At 43.8% G+C, this 23,129-nt stretch overlaps 1 protein-coding gene across 1 annotated transcript in view; it reads right to left on the minus strand.

The window, feature by feature from the left end:
- The window catches only part of MAPK12 (mitogen-activated protein kinase 12), a 37,729-nt gene extending 16,913 nt beyond the window's left edge, over positions 1–20,816 (minus strand). The window contains exons 1-4 of the mRNA XM_068400397.1: positions 20,621–20,816; positions 19,710–19,839; positions 10,584–10,642; positions 9,684–9,795 (exon numbers count right to left, since the gene is read on the minus strand). Coding sequence (XP_068256498.1) covers positions 9,684–9,795; positions 10,584–10,642; positions 19,710–19,839; positions 20,621–20,736 — 417 coding nt within the window. The 5' untranslated portion in view covers positions 20,737–20,816. The remainder of the gene's footprint in view (positions 1–9,683; positions 9,796–10,583; positions 10,643–19,709; positions 19,840–20,620) is intronic.
- Positions 20,817–23,129: the final 2,313 nt, after the last annotated feature.

The raw sequence follows: 23,129 nt of genomic DNA on the forward strand, positions 1-23,129 counted from the left end.
TGACAAAATGCTTCAGATGTGGTCTCATAGGTTCTGAAAGAGGGGAAAAAAAAAATCACGTCCCTTAACCCCATGTCTACAACTTTACCAATCCAGTCCAGACCATGGTAGGGCTCTGCTGCCGCATGGGCGCACTGTTGAATGCTCTGCCCGAGTCCATGCAGGACTTGGCGTTTGTGGTACACCAGTTCCTGCTACATCTTGCAGATGAGGTAAGGTTGAACATCACCCATAGGAATTGCCAAAGCACTTCACCGGATTTCCTGGGGCTGACACAAGGGGCTGAGGGCACAGAGCTGTTCCCCAGAACGTAGGCTGTAAAACCGCTATGGCAAACGAATAACTACAAAACGTTTCTGTCATGGATGTGCACGAAGCAGATCAGGATGGGAGGAACCAGATGCAAAAAGAGGAAGTCTGTCATTTGTATGTGGAGACCAGAGAGGATATATCTTTTTTTTTTTTTTTAAAAAAAAGACATGTATATATAAGTAGTTAGACTCCCAACAAATGAGGAAAAAACTGAGAACTTCTGCCAATAGCCATCTTCATCAAGGATATCACAATGACTACTTGCATTCTAAATCATTTCAATGTCTTCTTACTGATGCTTCTTGATTTTTCAGAACAGATGCTTAAAACACTCTACAGGCTATTTTTGCTGGTATGACTGGCAGACCCAGGAATTTCTGCACCTGAGAACGTGGCATGTAGAAACAGGAATTAAAAGGACTTCACTCTTCGGAGTTTTAGTTAAAGTAAATTTCACCTGTCTGGGTGGAAGAGCATGATTTCAGTGGCATTGTCAGCCCACTGAAGGTTTTATGAGTGTTCACAGCACCAAAATCATGTTAACACTTTGGGGAGAACTCCTGTATTTTCTAAATGCTCCTTTTAATACACATTACTGAGATTACATGAAATACCACTTATTCCTGGTACTAATGTACACATAGGTCTTTTTATAAGCTGAAATACTGGTGTTGTGCTGCAGTGTTTCTTTAACAGCAGTAGTATTTTTTTAACTGCATTTTATTATCTCCTGGCAGATAGCAGCACTGAAACTATGTCAGTCTTCGTCCAGAAGATTTTTCATTTCAGTTCAAAAACCTTCTGAAACGGTATCCTATTCCTACTGATTGTCCTCATTACATTATCCATTTATTGACAGATTTTTCACTCTTAACATGGCAAAAACATCCAGATCAGAGCACACATACCCTTCACAATGTTATCACTTCATCTCAACAATATTTGATTCAAGAACACAGTTAACATGACCAAAGGGCCCTGGAGCACAGGAGCTCTGTGCATTATACTACAGACAATTTTTGGTAGCATGCACAAATCCTTGAATGCAAACTTCAGATTGAGCTAGGAAGCTATCCAGCAGTTGTCTAAATTCTAAGCATTCTTGTCTGTATACACGCTCTCTACACAAAATAAAAACCTAATCAAAAGGGAATTAGAAAAGACTCAGGAGAAAGTATTCTAGGCAGCATGCAAAATGAAAATGAGGAGTGACTTGGCAGGGAAGGAAAAACTGAAGAGGAAATGGGTGAGAGGGGGAAGGGAAAGCAGAGAAGCAGAAAGAACCACATAAACGTGAACAGAAGGCAGTGAACAAGAGATGACAAAAGGAGAGAACTAGAGCAGGTAAATATTACCGTGACTATTGCAAAAGAAGCATGAACAGGTGTTTGTATGGCCCAAGAGTTATCCGTCCCTTCTCAAATAGTGAATGAACAAAGAAAGAGGACTGCCACCCACCTCCCAGGGCTCTGTGAACGGGAACCCGACCGGCACTGCTGCGGGAGAGGGACCCCAGCCTGAAAGGGCTGGAAACTCCAGCCCCTTCCCACCTACAGAAAGCCACTTATGCTTGCCTTCAGTACTCTCTGACAATGCACAGCTTTTCTGTCAAACAAAAAAAATGATAAAAGCCTTTCCAAGTTGCAAGCTCATACTTAAATAAAATTTAATGCCAGACTAAGGCCTGACTAGGAAACAGACAAAGCAGAGGCACGTCCTTGTTTTTAAGCCGTGTCAAATCGCATTGTTTATTCCTACCACAGATGAAGTTAATTCTGATAAATCACAAGGCTCACCAAAGAAAGGAAATGAATATTTCATTCTCTACAGAAAGAAGACAGTAAAATGGGAAGAACAGAAACTAGCTGACAAACAAGGCCTTTATAGACTTAAAGAGCAAAGATCTGAGGGCTGATACAAATCTTCCTGAACTCAGTATGAACTTTCTATTGACCTCAATTTATATATATTTTTTAAATCAAGCCTGTTGAGCATTTTGGTATACAAGCAATGCAGAGGCAGTCTATAGGTAGAGTGTAGAAACGAAGCCTGCAAGGAACTGACTTGGGGGCTTAGCAAAAATCTCTCTTATCCCCTCACAATACATCACTCGTGCAGAGTTTCTTCTACGTGCATTTAACTGTCACATGTAAACAGGCTGTTACAACAGAAGTATACAATGTGACAAAAATTATGAACAGCCTTCTTGCCTCTGACCAGACATAAATACGGATACCATAAAGTGCTGATGTAGTTCACACAAAGAACAAATGCATATTGCAGGTAACATCTTTAACACCAAAAAAAACCCAAAATAGAGTCCATCAAAGTTAAAATGTGCAAAAAAAATATGCATAACAAAAATGAGAGGCTAAACTTGGAAAGTTGAAAGAGTTTTACAACAAAGATCTACAGAGTGGCATATTCCTCCTTCCCAGGTGTTGCAAATATTTTTCCCTTATAATGCCTCAACTGAGCACTAGTTAAGTGCATGCTTTGTTCCCCCCGCCCTGCCAAAAAAGCAATTTAAGTAAACACAGATGGGCTGTCTTTAATCCAGATACAGTAGACCTTAAAATATACAAGATTTTCATGCAAAACTTGGCAGACCCTTTCTTAAACACCTAACTGACTGACATCTGTAAAAGAAGAAACAAATCTGACCCATTTTTCTCTGCATGCTGGCAATACTGCTTATGCTTAACCCACTTCCTAGCATGTCCCTGAAGCACTAGACCACTCCTATTTCTTAAAGATATTTTCAACTAGGTGTATTATTGTGGCTGGATGAATTGGTTCAAGAAGAATCCAAAATTTAATGGAACTGATATAGTGAAGACTGTTCTCAAATGTTTGCTGTGCAATAGGAAATGACAAAATGACAGAGTCTAGTAGCTGAACAAAGTCTTATTTCCTGCTGGTAATTTTGAGGTAAGTACAGTTGTGCTCTTCAAACATGTGGGGGAAGAGACAAAATATTCAGGTGAACCACTTACAGAAGATCTAACACAGTTACAGAGACCAGAGATACCAATTTACTGTCTCAGCATCCCTGCTGCTTGCCTTGTAACTGGAATGAGAACTGCCCCCATCTTTATAAAATCCTGGGAACAGCAGCTTACATCAGGAACTTCCTGCTCTTTTCCTCTGTGGTGGGTTGACCTTGGCTGGACACCAAGGTGCCCACCGAGCTGCTCTCTCATCCCCCCTCCTCAGCAGGTCAGGGGGGAGAAAATATGATGGAAAAGCTTGTGGGTCGAGTTGAGGACAGGGAAATCACTTACCAATTACCATCACGGGCAAAAAAGACTCGACTTGGGGAAGACTAATTTAATTTATTGCAAATTAATAACAGAATAGAATAGTTAGAAACAAAAACCAAAACTAAAACCACCTCCCCTTGCCCCCTTCCTCCCAGGCTCAGCATCACTCCTGACTTCTCTACCTCCTCCCTCTGAGCAGCGCAGGGGGACAGGGAATGGAGGTTGTGGTCAGTTCATCACGCGTTGTCTCTGCTGTTCTTTCCTCCTCATGCTCTTCCCCTGCTCCAGTGCAGGGTTCCTTCCACTGGAGACAGTCCTTCATGAACTGCTCCAGTGTGGGTCCTTTCCATGGGATGCAGTCCTTCAGGAGCACATTGCTCCAGTGTGGGTCCCCCGTAGGCCACAGGTCTTGCCACAAAACCTGCCAGGAGCCTGCTCCACCATGAGCTCTTCACGGGCTGCAGCTTCCTTCAGGGCACATGCACGTGCTCTGGCATGGGATCCTCCATGGGCTGCAGTGTGGGTATCTGCTCTGTCGTGGTCCTCGATGGGTTGCAGCGGGGCAACCTGCCTCACCACAGTCTTCACCACGGGCTGCAGGGGAATCTCTGCTCTGGCGCCTGGAGCACCTCCCTCCTCCTCCTTCCTCACTGACCTTGGTGTCTGCAGGGTTTTCTCTCACGTTTTCTCACTCCTCTCTCACAGCTGCTGTGCAGCGTTTTTTACCCCTCCTTAAACGTGTTATCACAGAGGTGCCACGAACATTGCTGATGGGCTCAGGTTTAGCCAGCGGTGGGTCCATCTTGGAGCCAGCTGGAACTGGCTGTCCCTGGCACGGGGGCAGCTCCTGGTGTCTTCTCACAGAAGCCACCCCTGCAGCCCCCCACTACCAAATCTTGCCACACAAACCCAATACATTCTCTTTAATTTCTGCTTGTTATCTTCAGATGTATGTCAACCATGCACAGTTGCTCCACTTGCCCTCCACATTTACTGATCCAAGAGACTTCACTGTCAACCTTTGGGACCCACAAACTCCATTCTTATTGGCCTCTGTGAGACAATCTAGGCCACTAGGACCAAAATAGATTTCTAGGCCATTTCACTGGAATTAAATTCATTATTCATCCTTTCCACTACACTCAACTCAAGCTAACTTTTTACAGTTCATATATTGCTTGACGGTAAAATTAGCCCAAATGATATTTTTCATCTCTGGTGAATAGCATGCCTCTGCTGGAATCCTGTTTCCCAGAGAGTTACCTGCAACTAAACAGACTGCTTCACTTATATGCTCCTTGAGAAAACACTTATTAGGACATGGCTTTGTAATTAGGGAACTAACTACAAAACTGAAATCATAACTCCACGTTCAAAGCCCAGATCAGAGGTGAATTCCCTCTAGTTTAAATAAAGCCAATTTCCCCAAACCTGGCTTTAGTTTCTGCATTTGTAAAATGGGAATTACAGCATTTAAATGCACAACTGTAGAGTAAAAAGGATAATTACTTAGCATATGTAAAAGGCTGTGTGAGTGAAAAATCTACTGAACGAGTAACAAAATCTGAGGTAGGGTCAAAGAGAAATGAACAATGCAGGACTCAACAACAAAGTATGTTTACTAAGTTTTGTGATGAGCGTAAAACAATTTACTTGCCCTTCTGTATCTGCTAAGTACCGAGAGAAAACGGATTCTTGGGTACACCGTTCCTGCTGTTCTTGTCCAGGAACAGCATACTGTCCTGTGATATTATTTATTTTTAATAGTGTTTGGCAATGCAAATATAGATCTGGAAGAATCAGCATCCTGATGGATGTGCCAGACCTTCGTGTATCAAAACTAGTTCTGTATTTCCACTGCACAAGCACATCCCTATGCAACACACCTTCCAGCACACCGACTCCACTCATCTCCATACAAGCGTGGAGGAAAGTCTGCTCGTACGTTGTATGTTGCAGGCACAGGACCGTAAAAACAAAATTGTACAGTGCAAACAGCAGCCAAGGAACGACATTCAATTCCAGACGGTGCCGTTCCACTGCCTCGTTACAACGTGCATTTCCAGAGCAGCAAAGGGAATTAAACAGCCGTCACTGGAGGAGAGCCTGGCTGAAGCCTGCAGAGCTAGGTCAAGGTTTTTCTTCTCATGGAATTGTGTCACCAAAAGTAAAAAATAATAAAGAAATAATAGGCTTTTTATGATTGACAGCTGTGTACACCCAAAAAGCAAACACTGTGATTTAAGAACTGCAGTACCAATCTAGATTGAGAAGCATTTTCATATCACATTAATATAGGTTATAGATGGATAGGGAGTTTAAAGAGTATCTTCTTCTTGGGTTGTAAGATATGAACTTCAATAATCACAGTCCTTTTTTTAAAAGCCGAATAGAGGAAGAAACCAGTAGCAATAATAAACAGTATTTAGCAGAAAGATGAGGAAGAAAATACAAACTATATGACAGCAAATACATTTAGAATCATCTTTGTGAGAGTCAGTAAAACTCAAAGGTATGTTGTTTTGCTATAGCTGTTGGCTCTGCAGTCCGCAAAAGTATAAGATCCAAGAGATAAAACAGAGATGAATATAAACATTATTTCTGAGAAAGAGTGAGGGATTAACAGTCAGGCTTAACTGGGCTTACAGTCAGGGTTATTCTCTGCAAAAAAAATGAGAACCATGAAAAATCCCAACAGCTAACTTAAGGATGGATTCTGGTTATAGTTTTTGTTCAAGTATAAGAAAATTTTACATTGAAATTACTATTTTTCCCCAGACACCATGCTCCAGCTAAGTCGCAACTTACTGGAAAAGCTACAATATGAAGCTTTCCTACACAGTTCAAAACTAGACAAATCTGAATGGTCCCTTCTAGCCTTTTACAAATCCTTTCATAATTTCACAGTGTAAAATGCAGCACATGACAAAAGCATTAGAAGACAAAATCAAGTGAAGGTGGCAGGAGGCCTGCAAGATGAACAAAGGGCTCCTAGGGAAACCGAAGCCCAAAAAGGAAGCGTACATGAGGTGAAAGCAGAGTCAGGTCATGCAGCAGGAACCTGGGGACACTGCCCAAGTGTGCACAGGTGGAGTTGTGAAAGGCGAAGCCCACCTGGTGCTGAACCTGGTGAGGGACACTAAGGGCAACAAGAAGGGCTTCCACATGCACATCAAGAGCAAAAAGAAAACTAGGGAAAACACAGGCCCACTGCTGAAGAGGGCAGAGCATCAGGTGACAAGGGGCATGGAGAAGGCCAAGATACTCATTGCCTTCTTTCCCTCCATCTTTACTGATAATATTTGCCAAATCATAGGTCCCTGAAGCCACTGGAAAGTCTGGAGCAAGGAAGACTTACCCTTGAAGGAGGAGCATCAGATTAGGGAACACTTAAATGAACTGGATAGACACATATCCCTGGACCCTGATGGCATGCACTCATGAGTGCTAAGGGAAGTTGGCCAAGGTCATTGTGAGGCCACTTAATAATATGTGAAAGGTCATGGTGATCAGGAGATGTTCCTTACGATGGGAAGAAAGCAAATATTGTTTGTGTCTTCAAAAAGGGCAAAGAGGGAGAGGATCAAGGAACTAAAGGCCAGTCCAGCCACACCTTGGTCCCTGTGAAGGTAATGAGCAAATAATTCTGGAAACCATTTTCAAACATAACAAGGACAAAGAGGTGACTGACAGTAGTCAACATGGATTTACAAAGGGGAAAATCGTGCCTGATTAACCAGTTATCTTTCTATAATAAGATGACTAGCTTGGTGGATGATGGGAGGGCAGTCGATGTTGTTTACCTTGATTCTAGCAAGGCTTTTGAAACTCTCTCCCGTACCACCCTCATCGACAGAGGGAGTACGAGTTAGATTAATGGACAGTGAGGAAGACTGAACTGCCTGGATCAAAGGGTTGTGATCAGTGGCAGAAAGTCCAGCTGGAGGCCTGTCACTAGCGGTGACCCCCCTAGGTCAGTACTGAGGCCAGTCCTGTTTAACATCTTCATTACTGACATGGATGATGGGACAGAGTGCACTCTCAGCAAGTCAGCAAATGATACAAAACTGAGAGGAATGTTCATACAGCAGATGGTTGTGCTGCCATTCAGCAAGACCTCCACAGGCTGGAGAAATGGGCTGACAGGAATTCATCAAAGTTCAACAAAATCCTGCACCTGGGAAGGAATCATCCCATGCACCAGTACAGGCTGGGGGTTGACCAGCTTGGCATGAAAGGACCTGGAGGTCCTGATGGACAAGCTGAATGTGAGCAATGTGCCCTTGCAGAAAAGATGACCAAAAGCTTCCTGCATTAGGCAGAGGATTGCCAGCAACTTAAGGGAGGTGATCCTTCCCCTCTTCTCAGCTCTGGTGAGACACACCTTAAGTGCTGTGTCCAGCACTGGGCTTCCCAGCTAAAGAGAGACACTGAAGCAAATCCAGTGAAGCTCCATGAAGATGATTATTGGACTGAAGCATCTGATATAAGAGGAGAAACTGAGACAGCCAGGATTGTTTAGCTGTGAAAATGCTCATGGTGCATCTTATCAATGTGCACAAACACTTGCTGAAGACAGTGAAGAAGACAGAACCATATACTTCTAAGTAGTTCCCAATGAAAGTACACAAGGCAATGGGCAGAAACTGAAACACAGGAATTTCCATTTAAACATAAGAAAAACTTATTTCACTGTAAGGGAGACTGAACCCTAGAAAAGGTTGCCCAGAGAGGCCATGGAGTCTCCATCCTTGGAGATACGCAAAACCCAATTGCACAAGCTCCTGAGCAGCCTGCTCAGTTTGGCCCTGCTTTGTGCAGGGGGGTTGGACTACACAGTCCACAGAGGTCTCTTCCAATCTCAGCGAGTCTGTTACAAGGCATTAAAAAGTTATTTTCTTTCAGTGGACTCTGTTCTGACATCTTTCACGGTTGTTTAACTCAGGTGCCTATTAGTCTGGGCTTGTAAGTGATTTATCTGTGCTCCTCTCAGCCACCTCCCACTCAGATTTGTCACTAAAAATCCACAGTCCTTCCTGTTTATCAAAGCTGTCCCAGACTTGGAGACTTCAGAGATTCTTTAACTTTACATGCATGTTACGCAAAGGACACATACTTTTCAATTTCACAGAAAACATTCAGACATCTGGTTCAGAAAGGTACTTCAATATAGAAATAATCCCAATGACTTACCTATTTAAATTTAGCAATGAGCTTTAGTATTTTGCAGAACTAGACTTTTAACACACAGGGACCAAACTAGCACTTGCTGTGGTGCTTGAACACTTCCCAAAACCAGTGTGAGCACTAGGAGTCAACGGGGCTCAGAGTCCCGCTCAGTGTCAGACTTTCACCCCAAAATACCACACCTACAGGTTGACAGATATGTATGGGACATATATATCATACCTATAGGTATGGTATAAACATATATACACAGACTTGCATCCATACACCCCCTAATGCCATATATATACTCATATATATACACATATTTACACATATATAGATACATATATGTATACATATGCTCCTCAGAAGGGCACAGAAAGATACTACACTTAGAGCACGTTGGGTGCAGAGTGCCTTAACAACAGTGTGTCAGACAAGTATTGGTAAGCCATTTGCAAATTAGAGAAATTTGAAGCTGATGACATAGCTGAGGGCTCAAGTCAAGCGGTGTCCTGCCTCTGAACTCAACAGCGGTTTCATTCTTAGTCTCTAGGCTCTCCAACTAGCCACAGTACGAGGTGTGGCAAAGCAGCGCCACAATCAACTACTGGGGAAGGCGGCAACTAAAAACAGGGACTTTCTGGTGTGCTCAAATATGGAAACCAAGGTCATCCTGGATCAATGTACTATATAGATCTTGAATGACTATGTCTTCTTTTTGCTTGAAAAAAGCCACAGACAAAACCATCATACAAAAAAAAAAAACAGATCACATTTATCATCACAGAACAACTGCTATGGAGAATGTCATTACTTTTACTATACAAGGCAAGATAAGTTTTATCCTGCTATCAAATGATAAGTATTTATAGCTCTCCATAATCATTTAATAGGAAAAAAGATCGTGAAATCAAAACAGTTGTAAAAGTGGCAAACCTTTAAGCCTTTCAACATCTGATATACCAGAAACTGTATTCGGTCTTCAGTTAGTTTCTCATGCTTCATTATCTTACTCAAGTCTGTTCCCATAAATGGCATGACAAGGTAGCTTAAAAAAAAAAAAGGGAAAGAAAAAAGGACAGAATAACTTTAATTTGTCAAATACATTGAAACATAATTGTTGTAGTTCAGTGACAATATTAAATTATAGATCATTCCATTTACCAAACAATTCCATCATCATCCCCCTGCTCTCCAAGTTTCTCTGGTTTTATGTATTTTGATTGTCATAAAGAGGTATTGCCCAACCTTGTCACTGATTATGGAAAGTTGCTAGTTATCAGAAGAGTGCAGATTCTGAACTAGTTAGAAGGAACCTAACCATGAGCCATGTGATATTTCAAAGACACCTACACAGAAAACGAAGATATTCATGCAATGCTATGTATCTTATAATCACGATCATAGCATTGAACTAGCAGCAACCAAACTGCCTAGATGGTTCATTCAAATCGACAAGGTCAGACATCACAGAAATAGAGATGATCAAATTAGGAGGCAACAATAACTTCCATTAATCTTCATCTGGGATCATAAACTGGGATCTTCGGTACTTAATACTGGTAAGCGACACCAGCAACAGGAATCCACCAAACTGCCATTTACTAAGGGCTGAACGAAGTACACACCTTCTAAGATAGGCAACTGGTTCTAATGACAATCTGAAAACCTCAGCCTACCAATTTTGAAGTTGCACATAAGAGTTATATTTAGATGAAATTCATAAAAAGTCCATGAAGCAACAATTTTGGAATTCTCCATTTAAAAAAGCAACAACCCCTCCTCCCACACAAGTAACGATATCCTGATCCCAAACACAAACAACTCAGAACTTACAAGTCATTAAACTTCTCCAGTGTTACATCTGGTGTGAATACATCCAATATTCCAATGACCTAAAAATAAGGGAGAGGGGAGAGGAAAAAAACCATGGATTAATACTAATTTAACATAAAAAATCCCAAACTGCATAGTAAGTAAAAAAATAAAATCAAAAACATTTTCATAGTGAGACATTAGCTATAGACATAAAGATGGCAGAAAGGATACATAAAGTAGTGCCTAGCAACACCAGGATTTGTTATGTGTTAAATTTTATAACTCTGAGGGCTGTTTGAACCTGTGATAAAAAATAAAAAAATTGTATTTACTTGAACAAGAAGTTCAGAGGCTAGGAGTCTTCTGTAAGAGGAGAGAGCATCTTCTAACTTGAACCACTTAAGTGTTGAAAATAAACCAGACAAATTGGTTTATAACCTGAAGCAGTCACAAGCGCTATTCACCTAGCTGGGCCTGCTGCTCGTCAATGAGCACTTTAAACATCATCTAATTTCAGTAACGGGGTAGTTTAGGTACATAGACTACAATATCTAATTGGAAGTACGAAGAGGAAACTAGAACTAAACTGTTTTTATAGAGAGTAAATTGTCAAGAGCTTAATATGATTTACTACAGCTTATAACTTAGGTTCTCCTTAAGAGTGTTTTTTGTCAAACAAAAGCATTCTATAACTCAACAGAGAAATAACAACCTAGTAAAACAGACTTCCCACCACAGTTTTTCCTCCTAGTACGGTTTTCAGCAGAACTACACCAACTGACTAGATGCATTATGGTAACTGCCAATGCTTCTCTCAAGCCCAGAGAGAAGCACCAGAAAATTAAATATACAGAACTCGATGCTCCAAAAGATGTAGCTGTAATTATCTACAGCCAGATCTCAGCTTGGATGCTGCTTAATCCAGGCAGTGCCTAAATAGCACAGGCTTTTAGAGTTGCCTCTTTTCTACTACTAATTCATGACCATTTCTGTCTGCTCAGAGGAAGCCTCTGAAGCCCTGGACTGCTCACAGTGTTTCCCAAGTGCAGGCTGCCATGTCAATAGCGGTGTGCAGGGGTTCGCTGGAAAGCAAGCTAAAAGACTAATAACCTTTATAACCTTGGTCAGACCTGTCTCTACAGCCATACAATTTAAAGATATCAGATTATACATCAAACTAAAACTGTATAAAATTAGAAACTGCAAGAAAGAAACCAGGGGTAACGATGTATTACGTTGCCTGATGTTATCACCAAAGTACTAAAAGAAGGACTGCAAAATCCACTTTGATAACAATCAAGATGGATTTTGGACATTACTACTATGTCTTAATTGCTCCACAAAACGGAGTTCTTTAAAAAAAAGTAAGTGCAAGTAAAGAGAAGCAGGAGCAGAAATGCAGGAAAAAAATGCAAGAGAAGAAAGGGGACTTCCTTTATTTAAAGCTTTAAATAAAAGTCTCCAAGTGTGATGAAATCCTTACTGCACGTATTTTTATCTTTTCCACATTCAGAGGGAACTACTACAGTTAGCCTGGATATTATCAAAATGTCATAATGATGAACAAGATACAAAAACTAATAAAGACAAAGACAGATAATTACAACTCTTTCTTTGTAGCCACATATCTTTGAAAAAAATCACTAATAATATTTTCCCAAGGACTGTTATATGAAACTAATTAAATAAGAATAATATAACTACCATAAACCGATAATTAAACCCACAGAGGATGTGGTTATTATTTGAAGTAATACCTTCAGTGCTAACATTACAGCAAGAATTTTTTTTAAATTATTTTTTTTGCATGTCAGTTTTACATAAGGTTTTCCATTTCCATGTGGAGGCTGGGAGACAAAGGGAGGCAAGCAGGATTAGGAAGATGTATGTGACAGTAACAGAGCATAACGCAGCTCTACGGGCATTTCCCAAGGCAGCGTGTGTACACACGCACACAGAGCATACACAGACAGAAAAGTTGTGTGCTCTCCACAGATTGCAGTATTAAAAAGAAGGAGGCTAATGTTTTAACAGTAATCTTATCCAATATGCACTTCTTTCCCTATTAAGCCCCACTTTCGCAGAAGTCCTGCTTGTTCTCCTCAAGGACGTATTTCCATGCCTTCACATACCTAAGTAAGAAATGTAAGAAAATAAACCCCATCACATCTGACTGTAGCAGTGAAAGACACAGGGACACCACCGTGAAAAGAAGGGACACAGCACAGGATGAAATAGCGTGGCCGCTGCACCGTGTCCCTCTGGGCAGCGAGGCGTTATCAGGCACTTGCTGTGAAACATGGGAGCATGAAGAACACGTTTCCATAAAGAACATACCAGCCCAAAACCACACTTAATGAAGTTCACTAACATTTTACTACTTCTCCATTCAAGTGAACAGAGTTCCCAGTAGTTACTTAATGCTGCCTGATATACAATATACATTACTTCTGAGGTAAGGTTGCAAACTGATGCAGACAAGCTTATCATTGCTGCAAATCCTCTGTGGTAAAGAATACCACTGAGACCAATGCTCAGCTCCTGTTGAAGGGAATTCTAAATAATAAACCAGAAAACTCTTTTTAACATGCCAAGGATTTCACGATATTTCTTTTCCTCTTCTTTCTTCAGCTTTCTAAAAATCCTGAAATCCATTTTAGTGTCCAAAGTGGTAAGACATGCTAATAGTTAATCAATTTAAAAATAAAAGTGAGGGACCCATTTCCTTTTCCTCAGTGACCTTTATTTAATAGCTGCGCTTTGGGATGATTTTTCCTGTACAGAGTCATTAGAATTTCCATTTAGGTCAGATCTTTCTGCAGATATGTTAAGCACAAAGAGGTACAGGATAAAATAAATCCTCTGAAGAAGATACAACTCCTGCTATTTCTTCAGGAAAAGGAAAAGAACTGGACAAAGTGTAGGAAACTCCCTCCTCCATAATATCATGGATAATCCCCTGTCTGTCTAAAATGCTCTCAATTAAACACAGTATTTGTAAAAAAAACCTTTACGATACTTAAAGATAATGTCCCAGCACAAAAGTAAGCCACCATAAAACAGTTACAAGAATCATTTATTTTTCATAGTGTGGCCTATACGAAACGTAATGGAGGTATCTGTGAAACCTTTGGTAGCTGTTTCTGGTGTCAGCTCAGTACACTTAGTGATACTATGGGAGATGGAAGAGCAGCCAAGGAACAACCCAGTGTACTCTGTGATGGCAACGAAAAGCATCTGTGGAAACCAGCAGCAGCACTGCCCTTCCAGGGTCTCATTTTTTTTCCCTCATTAACTCTGCCAAAAGGCAATTTCTTGAATGAATTAGCCCACAAAGGATGCACCTTGTTTCCTACTGCCCATGTGACTGAAAACGAACCAGGATTTCTGCAGCCTCCACTGAAGTACCTTCCTCGCTTGTATCTTGAGCAGAACACATGATACTGTGTCTCTCCCATCATCCTGCAAAGCCAAGCCACAGTAACAGCAAAACTACCCATTTACTGGTCTAACTTGTTTTCCACGGGTATGCTTTTACTCAATATATTTACTTTGTTGATTGTGTCTCTTCCCTATGAAGCCGGGGCGGGGGTCGGGGGGTGGCTGTGTCTCCAGCCTCTTACCCCTATCGTCTGTCCCTCCCTCCCTGCAAGACATTTGTAGCGATCACCCTGACCAACTTGAAGTACTGTCAACAAATAAATAACAGCTTTACGTTGGTAAGGTGGTTTCTGCCCTTCCCTTCTCAGCTGCCTCCTTTTCCAAACATTATTCCAGCAGTGGAACACAATAGCACAGAGCTCCTCATCTCTGTCCTCCCCTGCACTTCCATGTATTGGATGACTTTTATTCAAGGACGGTTCCACTGCATTTCTGTAAAGGGAAGTTTCTGATGTAAGCAGCAGCACACCAACGAAAGACTCAGATCTTGTACAAATTAATAAGCAATGTAGGTTATGTCTCTTTTACAGTAAGTGCTGCTTTCTCTTGCGGATCTTACGCATGAAAACACAGTGAAGTTGAGTGGCTTTGGCACTCGGGCTACAAATGCAAGTACATTTTTAAGAGAGATCTCTGCTGAGGTGCACTGAACTACATATTATGCTGCATTACATTTTCTGCAGGGTTAGTTTCAGCTGTTCCACATCACAGGGCACCTGCATCCTTTTACCACACTAAGAAGTCTCAATCTTTTTAAAATTTAAACTACCCACACACAAGGCTTGGACCACAGTCACCTTTCTTCCTCACTGATTACTGCTACATGACACAAGGGATGCCTGCTGATAGACAGAGAACCCCTTTCCTTTCCTCCTGGCAGGCAGCACACCAGCAGGCACAAGCCGTACCCACGAGCGTCACCACACCCTTCTTTCAAAGGACCCATATGTAACACTGGACAGATCCAAATCCTGCGGACAGACACACCTTCATCTCTGGATTGGATGGTAATCCAAAGAGAAGGTTTGGGTTTCAGTGCTGTCTTTATTTTCATTTACTGGACTAGGCCAATCAGTCTGCTTTATTAGTACCCAAGGCTGGGGTGTGAATAAATGGCTATCAGCTGAAGCCCAGCCTAGGCAGAGCACCTATTAGGCAGGACTGCGAAAATAAGCAGAAGTGACAACTGATACCACTATGCTGCTTTATTGGCTTTTGAGTACCAAAATAAGCGACAGTGGTGTCCTGTTAGCTCCATAGCTGTGCTAAGCTTTCAGACCACAGAAAAGCAGCCAGGAGTATTTGTCCCCTACAACCTTTTGACAGCAATAAACTATCCAGTTATAACTGTATTTTTGCTTTCATAAGGACCCAGAAGGACATTTGCCATCGCCAGCCAGGATTCCCGAATTGTACTTTACTGGCACTTGTGTACCCAAAGGATGTGAATTTTTAGCTGGTGCAGTCCTGCAGGATTTGCTGTGGGAAACCTCTTCTAACACAGTGAGCACGCTTTCATCTGTAAAGGCGTCACTCATCTACAACTCCCTTTTTGCTCTGATTTTGTACACTGCAAAGGTTGTTGCTCCTCCAATGCTCATGTCAGGCTAGAAGAACTGCAATAGGTGACAGTTTTAAGATTTTCTCAGGCAGGAACATAGAGTGCCCCACTATTTTCTCTGGAACAAACTCCTCCCTTCGTTGATACTGTGTAGGTGTAAATAAAAAGCCCAACATTTTTTCAAAATAAAGAGGTCAAGATAATTAAATATTAGCCAGCCTAAAAGGGAAGGCCTGCATCATCCTCAGAAATGTAACTGTATAGAGACAGACAATTTGGTGTCTGTTGGAAACCTGAGCTCCTTCCAAAAGGGGAAACAAAAAGCTACATGGTTCTCATAATGCAGAACACACACTGGTCTTCAGATGTGGGAATACACCAGAGGATAATTTCCACTCAGAGCAATGAATGAGAGCATAATATAGAGAACCTTTAAACAAATACTGCAGTTGCCTCTTACATACAGGGTTTCCAGGAAGAGAAAACATCTGCAGAATATTAACCGACCCAAGAAACATTTAACGGGCATTTGTCAAAAATTTTATGCCAGAAACACATTCAGAATTTAAGTTGGTAGAATTGCATCAGAATTCCCATGTGTCCTTATATGTATACACAGGTATACACATATGTACACACACGTGCATGTACCACACTGAGAAAATCCACACTCTGTTCTGACACAAGACGTCAGCACGAGCTGCTGCTTTTCTCTCCCTCCCTCCAGTGCCACCTCCCCTCACCAGCTATTTTGCACCCCAGCTGGCAACTTCAAAACTTCTATTTGCAAACTGGGAGGTGAGAAGGGCACCAGGACTGGACCAGTACAAGTCACCGTGCAGTTGTTTCAACAAAAGTGGGTATCATGGTATCACTTCCAGTCCAAATTATTTGCCGAATGAAACTAACGGTTCTGCCCCTCCGCTTACTTGTCTGGGTTTAACTTTGCACACACAGACATCTCCATTAACTTCAGAAGAATACACGAATGCAGAGCTATGCCAATGTTTGAGAGCCAAAGCCAGGGCCAAAGTGAGCACGCTGGCCATATTTTCACTGTTTTTGGTTTTAAGTCAGAGCTGTAATAGATAGTTTTAAGGGTCCTCACTTTAACTGAACTCAAAATGGAAAGTAACAGGAAACAAAAGCAGCACCACTGAAAAAAAACTTCCTAAAGGTAAACAGTCTGTTCTTCTATACAAGATGCAGCAGATGACAAAGAAATAATCAAGAGCTGCTAAGGCTGTAGTGGATGAATACTTCAAGTTCGCTTGAATAAATGAAGGGGGGAAAAAAAGCAAACCAAAACCAGTGCTTTCATTCTGCCTTAGCTGTTTTTATTCCTCAGTTTCACACCATTCTCTCTCTTGTGCCAGGATATCTGTTTATGCAGCTACAGAGTGATCCGGCAGCTTATCCTGCTGGAAACTAACTTTTTTTTTGGCAATGTCTGAGGAATTGATCTGGGATAGACTGCTGCTGAGGCAGTAGGAGTAGCTTATGATGTCTGTGAAACATCCCAGATCCTCTCAAATTAAAAGGCCTACAAAAAAAAAAAAAAAAAAAAAAGATACCAGTGCCATTAAAGACAGTGATTTATCTCCTAACAGCCAGGTCTCGTCCTCTTCACACACAGCCTCTGCCCATGGTCCTCAACACCATTTCTCCTCTGGATTTGTTTGCAGAGGGTTGATGAGAAGTCCCACGCTACCAAGTTTGCATGATTTATATAGAAATATTCCTCACTACATTTAAGTAATGTCCCACTTGAGAGCCACTAGGGAGAACAAAGGTCTGGCATATATAATGAAAGATGGTCATGCCAGGAACCAGAGTTGCCTCCTCCTGAAAACACCTAAATAGATAAGCAAGTTGACCCATGACTTAGCTTCCTTACAAGGTAAAACACAATTCCAGTAAAATTCAGTAGGATGACTCCTATATTTGTTTTTTACAGGACCCCTGGTCATCCTACAACCCTTCCACATTAAGAAGATGAGCATATTCCTCAAATGGTCTATAATGGAGGTCATCCAGGGCATTAAGCAGAAGTTTTCCTCCATTTTCTCCACCGAGGCATGACATGCTGATGAATTGTATCACTGTGGCACAGGTTTAATGGTATCTTCTGCTACCTTAATGGAGGATCAGAGATGCTATTTTTAACACGTGTCGGACCATTACAATTTCTTTCATCATTCTGAATACAGCATAAGGTTAAATAAACTATGATAATGTATTGCTAGATGCTTAACACAACAATTCCCCAAAAGCTATGAAGGGCAGAGATGGTCCATCGAGAGGTAATCACAGTGAAACACAACATGGTGAAAAACAACTGACAGAACGGTGTGAGGCTGGGATGGTGGATGGAATTCTCTCAATGGGCTGTACTGCCATGCCAGCCTCATCGCGGACGGGTGGAGTAGTCAGCTTCTGCCTCCATGGTGCCTGCGAATCCCTGCAGGATCATGTATTCAGCCTTTGTTCCCTAATGATTAGATGCCATCATTCCTGGTAAAACTTTCCTTAGTACGTAGATCAGATTCTTCTTTCTGTGGCCCAAACTGTTTCCTAAGACTGTAAATTATTCCCTTCCTTCATATATTTTGATTTGTAACTTTCACAGATTGTGCTCACGTTCCCCAGTGAGCGTTTTCTTCTAGACTCTTTAAGTATCATATGAGTCCATGGAGGGGTTCCAGAGTATTATCCTGAAGAGCATACACCACATAAAAAGCGCCAGGAGTGGAAAATGCTACCCAACAGATTATTCTGGGAAATGGAAGAAAAATAATCTCAAAATTCTGGACACAGTTAGGAGCTTGGCAACTGCACGAGCTGATCTGCTCCCAAATGTTCAGTAAAGAAACTGCTGAGAGTATGAAAGCCCATGCATAACACAGAAGTTCCCTGCAAACGTTAACTCTTTAACATATACAGCAGTGGTTACAAAGCAGTTACTTCAAAGGAATCATCCAAGTAAAATGATCAAATGTATTAAAAGATTCAGACTAAAATGTTAACAGGCACACAGGATCTTAAGCCCACAAAAAGGTCCATTTTTTTCCGGACAGTCAGGATATCCCACAGATTATTCTTCAAAACGAACATGGATATTGTTGGTACCCACAATGGTACTACAACGTTAAATGGCAATGACTGGCTATTGTTATTAACAGTTTCTCCCATCCTCGCTTTCAATCTCTTAGCTTTCCTTGAAGGCTATCTGAATGGAGCTATGCTCTAATCTCCCACATTACTAACATTTTAAACCAGATTCTTATGCATAATTTTAAAAACTTCCTCCAAACTCTCTTTTTTTCCCATGTGTTCATGACAAACAGCATTTAAAGCCACTACTGTGATCCTCCAAGCCTACTCTGGGACCCTTCTCACCTGCAATCCATGCTTTGATTCCACAAAAACTGTTTTCACACGTATCTCTCCTCCTTCATTTTTTTTCTTAAACCACTAAGCACTATTGGGACTAAGTACCTTTATCTCAGTGATACTTTCAACACTTCTTTCTATGGCTGGTCTTCTTTCACATTACATGGGAATCTGTGCAGAGCTCTGTATCCTATCCTCGGCTTCCCAGTAAAGCAATTTATTTAGTCATTCACGAACTCTTCCCGTTTCACCTTAGTATGAACCCAAACTTTCAAATGCTTCATGAACAATAAAAAAAAAGGAAAACCATACCCCATCCCCAAAGATATGCACATGTACTATAGCCATCTTCATGCAAGTTCAGAAAAAAAGAGACGGTGGCACCCCAAACCCACAGGCACAGACCCATGCTCTGCACTCCCCTGCACCTCACAGGAACGTAGTGATGGACACTGCAACTTCTGGTCCTTAATCTCTCTCGCTAGCTCTGAGCACAAATTCCGCTGTGGTCCTAACCTTCCCCATTTAACCTCTCCCACATGGAAATGAAGTGGTGTTTCCCATGGGATATTCTAGTTTGTGCGAACTGATGGTTGTAGATAAAGGAGAGACGGACAAAAGACAGGCCGAAAGATTCCTGAATTCCACCCAGCTACACATCTGCCTTGTCCAAATCTACATATTTTCTTTGTTTTTAGGGTGTGTTAGTTGCGGCCTTGGGGGGTATATCGGCTAACGACCCAACTCACGTTTTCATGCTTCATGTGTTTCAGGAGGCGCAGCTCTCGGTAGGCTCGTTTGGCAAAGAGTTCAGACTGGAACGGGCGGTACAGTTTCTTAATGGCCACTTTGGTACCACTTCTTCCATCGACAGCTGAGCTTTAAGGGAAAAGGAGGAGTTTGGTGAGCAAGGACCGAGGCGACACCGCAAACCCGGCCAGCACTGGAGAGCAGCTGCATCCTGCCCCGCGCTGCCCAGCCCTCAGCCTCGGCCTGCCAGGGGCTTGCGTGGCCTCCCTGTGCCAAGGGAGGAGACTCCCTCCCCAAAACACCTCGCCTGCAGCGTCACGCGTCTCGTTTTATTCGTTTAAAAGGCTGCCAGGTCCTGCGATGAATTTTCAAAAGCTTTAAAGAGGAACATCTGGGGAGGAAGAAAAAAAAAAACCCAAACCAAAAAAAATCCCACAACCCCCAAAAAAACACCACCAACACAAACCCGAACCAGGTGTCCCGTCTCAAGGGCCAACACCCCGGTTTTGGGGACGCTGCCGCTCCGGGGCAGCCGCGGGCCGGGGCCGGCCGCCGCGGGCAGCTCTCCCCGGGCAGGTCTGGGCAGGGCTGGGGCGGCGCCCCGGGCTCCGCTTGCTCCGGGCAGGGAAACACGCGCGGGACGGAACGCGGGACGCCGGCCGGCTGCCCCGCGAAGGGCCGGGCTCCCCGGCGGCACCGCCCGCCTCCCGGCCCGGCGGCGGCCAGGTGGGCAGCGGGGCCCGGCGGCACCGGGCGGGGCCGGGTCAGGCAAAACAACCGGGAAAAGTTGTCAGGGCACAACGCGAGGGAGGGCCGGACCGGGCCGTGTCCCCCCGGCCCGGGGCAGAGCCCCCGCGGCGCCCCGCCGCCTCCGGGGCTGCCCCGCCCCGCCGCGCCTTGCCCCTCTCACCAGACGGCTCCGTAGGCACCGGAGCCCACCGGCTGCAGGTCCCGGTAGCGGTCCCGCACTTCCCAGAGGGTCTTGGTGATCTCCTGCCGGTAGAAGCCGTTCTTGGGGGAGGACATGGCGCTGCGGGCCCCCGCGGCCACCCGCCGACAAAGAGCCCGGACCGGGGGCCGGGGGAGCGAGAACGGCCAGTGCCGCCAAGCCGGGCTGCGGCGAGGGGCTGGGCTTGGGCGAGCGGCGCCTCCCGCCCCGCTCCCCGCGCCCCCCCGCAGGGAGGCCCGTCCGCCCGCCCCGCACCTCCCCCGGCGGGGGCTGGGACCGGGCGTGCCCGCCCCCCCTTGCCCGGGCACCTGGGGCTGCGCTCTGGTGGCGAGGCGCGGGGTGTCCGGCGGTGCTGGGGGGCTGTGGGGCAGCGAGCCCGGCCGTGCCCGGCGGCAGCGGGGCGGGGGCAGGCTGGGAAGCAGGTTGCCGAGGCTCTCGCTGCCCGCACAAGTCCGTGCCGCGGAGCTGAAGGCAAATGCTGCCCGGGCCTCGCTCCGTGCTGTGTGCAGCACGGTGCGGGACTTCGCTCGGGGCTCCTTTTGCGGTCCTGTTGCGATCTGATAGGATGAAACTGACTTTTGCATGGAAGTGTTAAGGAATACGAGGGGCTGTGCTTGATGAGAGCTGGGAGTACCAAAGCAAGCGTTCAAATGACCTTTGCACGAAGGTGTACGGCTGAGGGCTTCCCAGTTCATCTCGGGGTCAGACCCCAAGTTTCAACAATATTTTGTAGAGTTAAATAGAAACAAGCACACACTTGATTCAGTTGCTCCGAGCAAGTGGTCCTCTGCGTGGTTGGTGCGATATAGAACAGTTCAAGCAGCAGCTTGAAAGAATTGCAGTGCTGGAGTACGGAGAATAGCGACCTTCTCAATATCTCTATAGCTAATAGGCCTGGACCAGCATGTGTAAGGCAAACACCTGCTTTAAAAAATGTTTTACATGTTCTCGGTGTGAATATAATTAAAATTCTTGTCCTTCAGGGTCTGGTAAAGCCTTTGTTTTGCCTGACTTCATCCCTGAGCAATGTTGCTGAGGTTAGGTAATTCAGACTTGCTGTCACTAGAGTTCAATTTGTGGCTTAGCTCGAAAGGGGCTCGAATCTGGCCGAGTTTAGTTGTTCCTGATGCCTTTTTGGTAGTTGCCATGGGCCCAGACCTTTTCATGCCTCACTACTGCATGTGGCAGAGCAGCCCTGCCTGCCCTGCTCCTGACAGATATTTATGTGTTGGGTATGGGAAAACATACTTCCACCCCTGAGCTCTGTGCTCCAGTGCTGCTCTCTGGAGAGGTTCTCCTCCCCCTCTACTCTGCCCTGGTGAGGCCGCATCTGGAGTATTGTGTCCAGTTCTGGGCCCCTCGGTTCAAGAAGGACAGGGAACTGCTAGAGAGAGTCCAGCGCAGAGCCACGAAGATGATTAAGGGGGTGGAACATCTCCCTTATGAGGAGAGGCTGAGGGAGCTGGGTCTCTTTAGCTTGGAGGAGACTGAGGGGTGACCTCATTAATGTTTATAAATATGTAAAGGGCAAGTGTCATGAGGATGGAGCCAGGCTCTTCTCAGTGACATCCCTTGACAGGACAAGGGGCAATGGGTGCAAGCTGGAACACAGGAGGTTCCACATAAATATGAGGAAAAACTTCTTTACGGTGAGGGTGACCGAACACTAGAACAGGCTGCCCAGAGAGGTTGTGGAGTCTCCTTCTCTGGAGACATTCAAAACCCGCCTGGACGCGTTCCTGTGTGATATGATCTAGGTAATCTTGCTCCGGCAGGGGGATTGGACTAGATGATCTTTCGAGGTCCCTTCCAATCCCTAACATTCTGTGATTCTGTGATTCTGCTGCACGGTGACCCGTTCAACTCTCTGGTTTCGTGAGAATGGAAAGCAACCTTCTGACATTTGGCAGGTAACGTGAGGCTCGTGTCAAGTGTTAGATTAATGATAACACATTTGCTTTTAAAATCCACTGTCCCAGCAGACTTTTTTTTTTTTTTTTTTATTTCTGACATCACTTTTATACCGTGTTTGCCATTCAGATGATGGCTGGAGTGAAATGTGGTACGGGCAAGGTGGAGGATAGAGCAGCTTCCGCTCAGTTTTGAGCCAGTCCATTAGATAAATTACTTTTAATGACAAGTATATATGTTTCTAACACAGTATGGATTAGTTCTGCTTTTGATCCCTCACCTACTGTTCCTTTACCCAGTTGTGGCAAAATGATGCTTTCTTACCGCTTGCTTTTTATCAAGGCAGGAAGTAGATGATTTTGATGCAGTAGATAAAAGTACTAACCCAGCACCAAGACAACGTCACCCTTGTGCAGAAGCTGAGAATATTACAGAGCAACTTTTGTAAGATGTTTTAAATTCATTGAGGAAGTTAGCCAAAGACGGTTTTCTCCTGTTTTTCCTTCATGTAAGCATTTAGGTATACTTTGCTATAGATGGATGAGGTAGCAGCATGGGT

This window comes from Nyctibius grandis, chromosome 5 (assembly GCF_013368605.1).
Source record: "Nyctibius grandis isolate bNycGra1 chromosome 5, bNycGra1.pri, whole genome shotgun sequence".
In the NCBI taxonomy this organism is placed as follows: Eukaryota; Metazoa; Chordata; class Aves; order Nyctibiiformes; family Nyctibiidae; genus Nyctibius; species Nyctibius grandis.